Raw genomic sequence first — 13,114 nt, 5'->3', positions numbered from 1 at the left:
GCTATTATACAAGTAAAAATCATTTCAAAAGCTGAGAAGAACTCTGATTCTGCCAAATGAGAGAATTAGCCCATTTCCTAAGAGAAACAAGTAACGAGAATATCAGGGTAAGCCAGAAATTTCTCTACCAGAACATTAATTTTCCTGTAGTGTCTACCTAAGTTTTCTATTAATACCCCTCTGAGTTCTGGACTACCGATTGTGGGCCTAGAAAAATCAGTGCACGTTATTTCCAGGAGAAAATGACCAGTGGCACAGCTGGTCAAGCAGCAGTGTGTCCTGACACAAAAGCAAAGAACATACGTCTTTCCTGTACCGTGAATTAGCCGAATGAAGTTTTCACATCACTGAAATACTTCCAAATTTGTACCAGCAACCATCAATTTTACTGTCACACAGCTGGCATTAAGCTGGATTGATCAAAAGCGACAGAAGTAGTATACCTACTTAAGGCTTCTGAGATTAAAGATTCCCTTATGATTCATTCAAGGTTTATTCTATGCCAACTCTGTGCCAGGCCCACTGAAGGTGCTCTACACGCAAAAACTCAGAACTCGACTGCCACAGCAGACGGACCTGCAGTCTGCTGTAGGATACACGTGAATACACAACTGAAAAGATAGGGATCAGAAATCAGTGCTCTCACTCCAGTGCTGACAGCCAAGATGCAAAAGCTCTGAATTTCCAAAAAACCTCAAAAGATTCGTGGAAGTAGTGAGTCTACAGACAGCAAACACGCTGACAGTTCACTTTGTTAAATGGGTCGGATGGAACAGAACAGCTTCTCAAACAGAAAGCAAAGAGAACCAAAAGAATTTAAGTGTATTCAGAGAACAATGTAACAGTTTGCTCAACTAAGAAAACAAGGGAATGCTTATTTTACATAATTTAAAAATGCAAATACAAATTTTTAACTCTGCTTCTGGAAGTAGCCTTTATTAACACCTTCCAAGAAGCATTAGTAACCCGATCTAGGGTGAAAGATAAATCTGGTATACAAAGTCAGAGATCTAAAATCAATAAAGGCTTCAGAGAGTATTAAGTGATATTAAATGTTTCTAGGATCAGAATGAAAACTATATAATCAATAGTAGGGGAAACAGACTGTCAAAACCTTGCTAACTTTGTAAGATATTTGTTTGGGAGATCTGAATTTTAGGAAAACTGAGAGGACCTTGAGAACAGGAACTGAGTTCTTGATTTCTATCTATAGGAGCTGGTTCATAGTAGGTGCTCAATTAATTTCCGTATAATCAACCAACCAATCAATCTTAAATAAAGAAACAAGTTTTAAGACAGCTTAGAACAAAAGCCCGTGCAGTATTTAAGAGAGTAAACAAACTAATGGTTCTGAAACTAATAATACATAGGACTGGTTTTGTTTGTTTGTTTGTTTGTTTTTTGAAGTTAGGAAGTAAAACTACAAAAAAAGCTTTTACGGTATTTAATACAACTCCTTCCTTAGCCAGAAATTCTCTCTTCCCTCCCTTCTACCATTAACACATTTCAATAAAGTCTAACAATATAGTGAAAATACAATGCTACAAAAAGTACTGACTTGACATTAAGACATACCTCATTACAATGGAAGAGGAATTAAGGTTTGTAGGTAAAAGATAACTACCTTTAAATATCTCTTCCAGTAATGTCCTACACAGGCAGTCAGTACAACCACTGGCCATGGTATCACTCCAACTATTTTTGTCAATAAAGTTTTACTGGTACGCAGCCAAGCCCATCCACTTACATGCGGTCTATGGCTGCTTTCATCCTACAAAGGCAGAGGTTAGCAGTTGTGCCAGACTGAAAATATTTATTATTTGGCCTTTTACAGAAAGTTTGCTGACCCCTGACCTAAAAAATTCTCTGTAAATTTATATTTTCACTTACTAGACTCTCCAGATTTAAAAATAAAGTAATAGTCTTTGCACAATTAGGTAGTGAACAAAGTACACTGACTTTAAAAATGAAAAACACAACATTTCCCCCCATCATCATTTTTGTCAAACTCCTTGCAGCAGCTGTTTTTCAAAAGAACTGACAGAATTTGCTTGCTAGGAAGACAGGTTTAGAGTGATTTTCTTCCTTTACAAAAAACAGTACCTCAGGTTTGTTTGGCTATTCAGCAGGACAGTAGGAGAACGGGCAAAAAGGTAAAACAAGGCAGCAGAGAAGAAAGGAAGAACTGCCAAATCAAAACACCAAGAAAGCAAATATCACAGTATCAAGACCTACAGAAGAAAATGTCCATTAGCATCATGACAAGGGAGGGACAAGACACTATGGTAACTCAAGCATTATAGTAGGGACTGTTTCAAAAACAGGTTCTAAATTATTTCAAGTGCACACCTGTAAAAGTGTGTATTTCCCATGCGCTAAATTAGGCTTGATTTCTTTTTTCCCGAGTATATAGTATAAATTTTAAAAGCTGAAACTCAGAATTTTTTAATGTAAAAAAATTTAAAAATAAAAATCAGAGTTGTCATTTTTATTTTAAAATTAGTTGCCCTATTACACTTAAAGTTGATATTCTAGTTAATCAGTACATCAGCTGATCATTATAATACTTTCCCCCTAGATTGAGAGAGTATAATCCTCATTCTGCAGGCAGAGTTCAAGATCCATAATTAAATTAATTGACTGAAAGGAAAAATAATAGTAAAAAATGGACTACATACTAAAACATATTCCTAAATTAGGTTTTACCCCTTAAAACACTAAACACTTTAAACTGTAGAACAATTACTTCATCTATTCCAAATGTCAATAAATGGTTTACTAGGTAACTAATTTATTAAATAAACATTCAAAAATTATCATCACATCTGTCATTTATACTTTTCTCTATGGCCGGGACCAAGCTCAGTGTGCTATGCGTGTCTTCACCTTCTCACTTAAGATGCAACTAACCAAAGAGACATTTAACAAATGTATTTAAAATATAGCTCTTTAAAAGTATCTACCCATTTTTACAATCAAGAGAAATAACAAAGTCTCCAAAAAGAACATTTATTATAGAAGAAATGAAAAATACGTTCACAAGCAATAAAGCTGGAAAGTGAAGTTAAAAAAAATCATACCTATTTTTGTCTTCTACTGATGTATCTTCTGAGCTTTTGCTTTCTTCTTTAAAATACTGGCCTGAGCTAGATGGATTAGCAAAAGTAGATATGAAAGGTCCCAGAGACTGAAAAGCCGCTTGGCGAACCTACAAAGAAAAAGAGGACAGTAATAAAACTTAAAATTAAGGGATTATTAACAGTCTACTTACCATATACTAAGTATGGTTAAAATAGTAATAAGGTAATTTCTACAAAGCCTTCCTACATTCAGAACTATATATCATTCTTCTGCTAGGATTTAGAAATTCTTCATAAACTGTTTTTTTACTTTCAATTTTTTAAAATCTAGCTTGAATATTTATACCATGAGAATATAAATATGAGATCCCCCAGAGTATCTCCATGGAACTAAAGGACATCCTGCAGCATTTTCCAGGAAAACAGAAGAAAATGAAGACTGCCAAACAGAAAATATAGAGCAATAAAGTTGACAGAACGTGATAAATCCATTTCATGTTTTCTGCTAGGCAAGACTATAATCTGCTTTCTACAAGGAAACAAGACAGATGTGTCAGAACTATGGACGCACTTATCAGAAACAGAATATTGACTTAAAATATATTTCACGAAAATCTGGATGCACATATTACTGTTACCCATGAATGTCTCAAGTAGGAGAGCAGAAAAAAGGGTTAAGAATTTTATTTCATATTATATTCCTGTATTATTTTTGTAATCTTGATTTAAAAAAAAAAACTGGGGGAGAGAGGTTTTATGAAAGGAAGCAGAAGGAGGAGACAATCTGAAAGAGGCAACTATGATGGGAGAAACCGCAAACCAATTTCTCTAAGACCTTGCCCTTGAGGAATCACAATACCTTTTCCATGGTTTAAAATGAGGATTACAGGGGTGCCTGGGTGGCTCAGTGGGTTAAGACTCTGCTTTTGGCTCAGGTCATGATCCCAGGGTCCTGGGATCAAGCCCCGCATCAGGCACTCTGCTCAGCAGGGAGCCTGCTTCCCCCCCCCTCTCTGCCTGCCTTCTCTGCCTACTTGTGATCTCTGTCAAATAAATAAAATCTTAAAAAAAAAAAAAAAACGATGATTACATGACATGTGTAAATTCTGCAAAGGCAAATACATGTGAAGTTTGCCTATTATTAGTATTTACCTTCTGGGGGAAGCAGATAAAAAATGATTCAATTGATTTTTTAAAAAAGGCTAGAATTATATACAAGACAGCAAAGAGAAGCATATGTGTGAACTTACAGGTCCTTTTCTCCTTTAGAGTCAATAAAATGTTACTTCTATAAAAACATAAAAGGTAACTTTCAAAATTATATGCAAGAGTTTAGTCTACTCTGGATCCTGTTAAAACTCTGAACTTGTCTCAAACCCTTACCAGATTTATATACACTTCAAATGACAGATTTTCAGGAGTCCATTTTTTTTTTAAGTTTTATTTATTTATTTGACAGAGAGAGAAAGATCACAAGGCAGAGAAGCAGGCAGAGGGGGAAGAGGAAGCAGGCCCCCTGCTAAGCAGAGAGCCCAATGCGGGGCTCCATCCTAGGACGCTGGGATCATGACTTGAGCCAAAGGCAGAGGCTTAACCAACTGAGGCACCCAGGCACCCCCAGGAGTCCTTCATTTTAATATAAACATATTCCCAAATTAGCAGGAAATACTGTATATCACTAAGCCAAGACAATGATAAAGTAAAAATGAAAATTTCAAATAAGCCACATAATTTTTTCTAACAATCTTATACATTTTAAACATTAAAGTCGTGCTAAGGCTTAACAGTCTTTCCTCTTTGTGGAGTCTGTCTGGAAAATGCATATGATAAGGTCCTGAGAACTATTTCAGGCACAACAGCATAAGGAGAGCCACTCACCCACTCTCCAGTGAAATCGTTGAAAATGGGGGAGAAAAAACCCAAAAACAACCCACGCAAAACCCCACCAAGTAAAACCTCTGGAAATAGCCCTTAGGGCAGACAACAAAAGAGGGAATATCTATAAATATTCACTAAAGCCAGTCAGTGGTATTTGAATCAGGGAGGCAGAACCTCTACTGCAGACTGTTATGGCCAGCAGCAATGGCCTCCCCCTCTTCTAGCCTCCAGCCAGAGGACTTTTGAGGTTTATCATCCTGTCCCCCGCTACCTGTTGGGCATACCTTCTTCTGCACAATGCCCATTGGTAGAATGGAAGCTCTACCTTGGACATGGCTCAGAACCCTGGGCTCTGAGAATACTCAGAATATAGTCCCTGCCCCAGCTTGTAAGACCAGGATAGATGAGCCAAGAGAGCCTGGGGCTGCTGTCCCTCCCACTCTCATCAAAATGAGGTCATCCCAGGATGGGAGGGAGGCATGTAGACATGTCCAAAGCTGTGCTTCCTGGAGGGGGGAATAAGAATTCACTAACACATTCCAGCCAGTCACTAAACAAACAAGTAACAGTAACAAGCCCCAGAGAGGGACAGAAGTACCCAAATCTGCTGTATTATTTAAAATGACCAGGTTAAAAAAAATTATAAAGCATGCAAAGGAACAAAGAAGTATAATCCATACACTGGGGAAAAAATTATGGGACAGAAAGTATGTGTGAGAACACTAAGATGTTGGACTTAGAAAAAAACCTGAAGTGACCATTATAAATTGTTCACAGAATGAAAGGAAAGCATGAGTAAAGAAGTAAAGGAAGGTATGAGGACATGAAGAGAACCAGATGGAAATTCTGGAGCTGAAAGGTATAATGACTGAAATAAAAACTCACCACATAAATTTAAGTAGTTCTGAACTGGTAGGAAAAAAAAGCATGAGGAAACTCAAGGTATATTAATAAAGTTTAGCAATGAACAGAGAGAAAAAAGAAAATGAGGAAAAATGAACAGAATCTCAGAAAATGTGGGACTCCATTAAGTGCACCATTATATGTGTAATGGGAATACCAGAAGAGAAAAGACACAATATTTGAAGAAATGATGGCTCAAAATGTTCCCAAATTTATTAAAAATCAGTAATTTACACATGAAAGCAGCTCAACATGTAGGATAAATTAAGAGATCTACAAACACATCATAGTGAAAATGCCAAAAGTCAAAAGCAAGAAGATATTGAAAGTGGCAAAAGGAAAGTAACATACCACTTACAAGAGAACCTCAATAAAATAAACCTAACTTCCTGCGAAAACAAGAGAGATCAGAGGGCAGGGGGTAAGACACAAAGTGTTCGAAGAAACTGAAAACAAAACAAAACAAAACAAAACAAAACAAAAACACCCTGTTAACCAAGAGCCCTGTACCCAACAAAGCTAACTTTCAAAAATGAAAGCAAAATACAGACATACCCAGATAAGCAGAAACAGAATTTGTTGCTACCACATTTACAGGACAATAAACACAAAAGGAAGCTCTTCAGGTTAAAAGCCAGTTACCCTGGATGGTAACTCAAAGAAGGAAGGATGATCTCAAACTACTAACTTAATCTTCTGCCTCAAGACATTGGAAAAATAAAGAGCAGCAGAAGAGAGGGTATAATATAGATTAGAGTGGAAGCTAATGAAATAAAGAACAGAAATAAAGAGAACACTGATGAAACTAAAGCTTTAAAAAGATTAACAGAACAGACAAACCTTCAGCAGTATGGCCAAGAGACAAAGACACTAGAATCAGAAAGAAGGGACATTACTACTGACATTACAGAAATACCAAGATTATGAAGAAAATACTACAGATCATATACCAGCAAATTAGATAACTTACATAAAACAAATTCCTAGACAAACTACTAAAACTGACTCAAGAAAAAATAATCTGAATAAGTCTCTAACAAGTGAAGATTATCTGAATAACCCTATAACAAGTAAAGAGATTAGGAAACACAAAACAAACAAAACTACATACAAAGGAAAAGTCCAAACTGAGCCGGTATCATAGCTGAATTCTACTCAACATTTAAATGAGAACACTGATTCTTCACAAATTCTCCGAAAACAAAGAGGAGGGAGCCCTTCCCAACTTGTTTTATGAGGCCATTATTACTCTGTTAACAAAACAACCCTCCCCCAAAAGCCACAAGAAACTATAGACCATTATTTCTTATAATATGGAAATAAAAACCCCTAACAAAATAGTATCAAATAGTCTAGCAAGATATCAAAAATTATTACACTCTGGCCAGGTGAGACTTACCAAAGGTTTAATGCTTGAAAATCAATATACCACATCATATCCTTAGAATGAATGTGATTTCTATTTGTACAGAAGTTTTTTCCAGTTAAAAAAGTTAATATAGTAGTTTGTCTGTCTACTCCTAAAACAATTACCAATAACATAATTATTTCTTAAATCATGAAATCAAAATCATGTTTTGTGTAAAATGTATTATTCTACAGAAATGAGAATTAGACAAAACCCTACCCAACGTGAAGGATCACTGATCAAATTAATAAACAGTGCTGACAGCTTAGTCCGTCGGATTTCTTGACATGTCGCACAGGAAACCGCCATGAAGCATTCGGCACAAGCCTTCCGGACTCCCCACACGTTATCAGAACAAAGCTGGAAAAACCTGGGCAGCTACGCAAGGACAGTGGTAGGTTAGGCAGACAACGTGGGTTTTAGGATTCATTTTATTTCATTTTCTGCTTTCACAGTGTTTCAAAATACTAGATTTTCCTGTAACAATTTAGAAGACTTGTTTTGTATTAAAACTCAGCAATATGAAATAAATCACACCTCATTCATAGCCCTGCTGACTGGAAAAGCAGAAACAACAAAGATAGCTTCAGTTTCATGCAAAAGCTTGTACCTAAGCTGTTTTGCTTAATGGATGGTTTCAGAAACTCTTTAAGTAGGTTAACTGGTACACGAAGCATGTATATCCCAGGCACTAAGCATTTAAAAATAACAAGCTGTAGATTTGTCACTAGAATACTTGAGATTTGCAATAAAATTACAGATTTCTTCGAGTACAATTGATTTCTTTAGTAGAAATGGGAGAGGTAAAAATAAATCAATGGTCCTTACATATCACATATCTGCATTTTTAACAAACTATAATCAAAACACAATTCAAGTGCCTAGATTATAGAAATGTGAACTCCCAAACTCAGAGTCATTATTATCTTTCTGATTCACATTCATGAGACTGTGTTAATAAAATGTGGGGGTAAATGTATGCATTTTATTTTATTTATTTTTTTTTTTTTAAGATTTTATTTATTTATTTGACAGAGAGAGATCACAAGCAGGCAGAGAGAGAGAGAGAGAGGAGGAAGCAGGCTCCCTGCTGAGCAGAGAGCCCGATGCGGGGCTCGATCCCAGGACCCTGAGATCATGACCCGAGCCGAAGGCAGCGGCCTAACCCACTGAGCCACCCAGGCGCCCCAATGTATGCATTTTAAACTTTATGTACTACTCTGTAATGGACTGCTTACCCCTCTGTTACCCCTTTATCTCTGCACTACTCACCAACATCTCCTCAGTAGCTTGCTGGCCAACTACACTGCAGATATCTCCAAAATTGGCAGCACAGACCTGACAACAGAAGCATGACTGACATTTCAAAATCATCCAAACACAGGGCTTTTAAAACAATCTTTTAAGTTTCACATATCAATACAGTAACCAGTATAACCATGTGTTCTTAAACAAACAAAATGCCTAAAAAATACCTTTCGAACATGAAACATTCTGCAATCACAGCACATCTCACAAAACCTAGGGAGGATAAGACGCTCTGTAATGTCCTTCCCAACCATGGGAGCCATTTTGCACATTATCTAAAATGGATAAGAACAAAAGCACACTGAAAACATCTTTAAACTAAGACTTTTCCCGTTAAGTCTGCTAACTTATCAAAAGTATATACTTTAGAAAATATAATAGGTTGTGGCATCATTTTCCCGCATATATCACAAACAACATTCGTCTTATTTATCCAGGTTCAAGGGAGAAAAATAGATATTTACTACTATCAATAATTACCAAATGCACAGTAAACCCAGAGATAATCTGAAAAATTTCATTTCTGAGTATAATTTCAATCATATTATTTTGCCTGGTAACTTTAACAGTAAGAAAACAAATGGTCACTGTTCAAAGGAAAGATGATCTGCAAGAAGAATTTTGGGCTCAGTATACTTGTACTGCTAAGAGAAGACTCTCTAGAGGCAGTCCTTACCTTGCAAAGTACCAAGTTAACAGAAACTCGTGCAAAAGAGAACTGTGTCCCTTGGTTCTAATGAAGACAAGGACCCAGTTCCAACATGCAGTTTCAGGCAAATGAGGATGAACTATGTTTGAAAATTGGCCCAGTGTTATTTAAAGGAATACCCCACTCCACCCTCCAGTTAGTACAGAAAGACATCTGATGGTCTGTTATTACTATACCGACTCCTAGCCCATACAAACATGATGAGAAGTAAGAGAAAGAAAACATTATTCATACAGGACATGATTCTCTACATAGAAAAATCCCAAGGACTCTACAGAAAAGCCACTAGAACAAATAAGTGGGCTTAGGAAATTTGCAGGGCATATACCAGAACCAAAAATGAACCAAGGAAATGAAAACATTTAAAAACAGTATCATTCACAACAATGTTAAGAAACACGGTTCAACAAAATACAGAAATGCTGTCTTACTGAAAACTACAAAACATTGAGGAAAAACATCAAACACGTAATTAAATGGGGAAATCAACCATACTCATGCATTGTTAGGTGGGTGATTATCTCCAAACTGATTTATAGATTCAACACAATTCCTATCAAAATCCCAGCATCCTCACAACTGGTGGTAACATCTGTATTTCCCAAATTCCAAAGCCAGTTTTGTTCTTTGACTCTATACTTTTCTAAGCATTTTCAATCCCTAAAGATCTGAAGTTACATCCTGTATCACTGATCTAACATAATTAAATTAATCAGAATGAACTGTCTCTAAGATAGAGAACAACTAGAAAGCTAGGATGTGCAGAACATGATAAAATAAATAAACCAACTGTAGAAGAATCCTGGGTTTCATTCTAGTGCTGGATATAGTCCATTAGTTATAATGTGTCACTATTATTAAGTCCCATAAAAATAAAAGAGCAAGTTAAACTCTCCTCAGTTAATGCAAAACCTGATTTTCTTCATTGAGGAACTTGTGAAATAAAAAAAAAAAATTCTACACTTTGGAATGTGACAGAGGTGCTGATTGTACAACATGGTGAATGTACTAAATGCTAACTTAATTGTACACTTTAAAATGGTTTTTCATTATGTGAATTTCATTTCAATAAAAGTGATATTACTGAAAAGTATCTAAATTTACTATTAACTGGCATGGAGTATCTAAAAAATAAAATAATGGAATCAAGACATTTCCAAGGGAAAGGGGACTATAGAGATAACTTAATTCATCCTAATGATCCAGAAACATTACCCAATTTTTGTGTAATTCTTTTCATATCTACAAAGATGCTATTATTTTAGGGTTTTATTTTTTATTTTATTTTTAGGTAATCTCTACACCCAACATGGGGTTTGAACGCATAGCCCTAAGACGAAGAATCACACATGCCACCAACTGAGCCAGCCAGATGTCCCTATTTTAGGTTTAAACAGTAAACTCTCACTTTCCAAGTAGATCTGAAATTTTAGATGGACTTGTTAAACCGGACTTTGTTATGTACATGATTTAATCCATGTGTTTTTCTTATCTTCACAATTTCTATCACATATTATATATCATTATAAAATTACTTGCCTGACTATCCTTCCCCCAAGGACCACACTGTCAGGGCAGGAGCTATTTTTTTTTTTTTCCTGTGCTTACATCGTGCCTAAAAAAGTGTAACCAATGTTACTTTATTCAATACTGGGTTTTTGTGTTTTTTGTTTTAACTGCACTGATTAGTTCTCCCATCTTCTTTTTCTGTAATAATGAATTTACAGTTACTTATTATTCTCTTGCTGCAAATCTTGCTTTCTCAGAGCCCTGCGATAGAGCTCATCTAATTCACAGATGCAAAGCACAACATGGGGCCCACAGAACACAGACCTCTTTTATATGCCTATGTCCCTCTCTAGCCCTTTCTAATGCTCTGGGGCTACTGTGATACCTAATAAACTCCACAGTACATACTACAATATTTGAGCACCTCCTATTTGTCAAAATAGTGATGAACTTTTGCCTGTTAAAGAAAAAGTGTCTTCTACTTACAGCCACAGCTTCTGTTTTCACATCATCGTTGCTATCTGGGGCAGTTAGCTCTATGAGGACGGGGCACACTTTGGTCTCCACATCAAATCGCTCAATTAACTCCTGCTCCAGCAGAGCCAGCAAAGCTGCCTGACTTGTTTTTCTTACCTAGGAAAAAATTAGAATAAACCAAGTACATACATGATGTAACAAGACCCTACTACTTGTTTTTCACGGAAGTGAAGACTTTTCATCTCGACTTAAAGGGATTCATAACTGGCAAAACTTTGCAAATAAAAAACTTGTTGCTATTTTCTCCAGCTATTGCCAAGACAGAACTTGGCAGACTATGATGCAAAAAATGAACTGGAACAGGAAAGCCATCCTTGTGGGGTGCCCAAGTGGCTCAGCTGGTTGGGCGTCCGACTCTTGATCCCAGACCCTGGGACTGAGCCCTGCATTGGGTATCCTACTCAGCAGGAAGTCGGCTTCTCTCCCTCTCCCTCTGCCCCTCCTCCCAGCTCACATGCTATCACATGTGCAAAAGGAAAGCCACCCCTGTGAACGGTGACTCTCTAATTAGCAAACTTTCTGAGGGGCACCCATGAGGGTACCATGTAAGAATGCAGCTACAGGGCACTGTCTTATCATGGCATTAAGGGGACTTTCTAGATTTGCCAGACTCTCAACATATCTTGTCTAAGACACAAAGTCATTTTGAAAAACAGAATAATGAAGCTGAGGAGGAAAAAGCACTCAAATGAGACCAGCTAGGGGAGGCCATTCTACATACAACATGGTAAATGTAAGAATATGTAAATGGCACTCTTACCTGATTATTCTGATCTGCAAGATATCTAACCACAATAGGTAGTAAGTATTTGGAAAAAGCATATGGGATTGAAGGCCGGTTTTCTTGACAAAACAATGCAATATGAGGCACCTGTTCCATCAGCTCTGCTCTCACCGTCGGTTCTATTGAAATAACAGAAATGTGAACAAACACATTATCCCAAATTCACAAAATCTTTGCCTGGGCGTAAGACTATTCAGGAAAGCTCTGGACTTCCATCCTCAGCATAAAAGGGACTTACACAGTGTTCTCTAACTCTAGGATCCTTTTTCACAATCATATGCATATGCAGGTCAACCCCTCAAGTAAAAGGAAGATCCTACTCCCATCGCCAGGCTTCTATCTTCCTACTGCGCACTAAGTATGCAATCATTTCCTATTATGACCAAATTTATCCATCACCTACATTGTGTCACATATGCTAGGGGTTAAATATCCAATATTCACATCTACAAAATATGTAATATCTATGAACTATTTAAGAGCCTCCTAGGACAAGTCATAAGGACTGGTTCCTAACCTAAATTTAATCAATGAATACAGAGTTTACAGTTAAAAATAACTAAGACTAAAATAAAGTAGACCAATCAATTTAAAGAAACAGAAGATCTGAAAAGACCCAAGTACGTACAGCAAATTTAAGAATGACAAATATAGTATTTCAAATCTCTGGGTTTCAAAAGGAGGAACTGCCTAAAAGTAATGGCAGGAGAATCAGTTATGTGAGAAAAAAGGGTGATTCCTATCCTGCATATCATACATGAATTATAATTAAAGTTCCAAACTTTTTTTTAAAGATCAAAAGCACTAGAAGACAACATTTAAAAAAAAAATGTTAAATCTTGAGGTGAGAAGCCATTCCAAGGTAAACAAAACCCCCACACCAACTTTGAGACCAATTAATTTCACTTTATAAAGCCTCCATTATAGACAACAGGTACCATACTGAGTTAAAAGGCAAGCTGGTCTGGGAGAAAATACACATATAATAAAGTACTAAT

General features: G+C 36.6%; 1 protein-coding gene across 5 annotated transcripts in view; it reads right to left on the bottom strand.

The window, feature by feature from the left end:
- PPP4R1 (protein phosphatase 4 regulatory subunit 1) overlaps positions 1-13,114 on the bottom strand; it is a 61,755-nt gene that overhangs the window by 23,390 nt on the left and 25,251 nt on the right. For all 5 annotated transcript variants that reach the window (XM_045065370.1, XM_045065367.1, XM_045065368.1 and 2 more), the window contains 6 exons: positions 12,093-12,235; positions 11,282-11,428; positions 8,745-8,852; positions 8,542-8,607; positions 7,489-7,647; positions 3,081-3,208 (listed from right to left, as the gene is read on the bottom strand). In XM_045065370.1, the coding sequence (XP_044921305.1) occupies positions 3,081-3,208; positions 7,489-7,647; positions 8,542-8,607; positions 8,745-8,852; positions 11,282-11,428; positions 12,093-12,235 (751 nt within the window). The remainder of the gene's footprint in view (positions 1-3,080; positions 3,209-7,488; positions 7,648-8,541; positions 8,608-8,744; positions 8,853-11,281; positions 11,429-12,092; positions 12,236-13,114) is intronic.

The sequence above is a fragment of the Mustela putorius genome, unplaced genomic scaffold (genome assembly GCF_011764305.1).
Source record: "Mustela putorius furo isolate JIRA1106 unplaced genomic scaffold, ASM1176430v1.1 tig00003858_pilon_pilon_pilon, whole genome shotgun sequence".
NCBI classification, from domain to species: Eukaryota; Metazoa; Chordata; class Mammalia; order Carnivora; family Mustelidae; genus Mustela; species Mustela putorius.
Note: the sequence above shows the minus strand (reverse complement) of the source record. Positions and strands in the feature narration are given on the sequence as shown.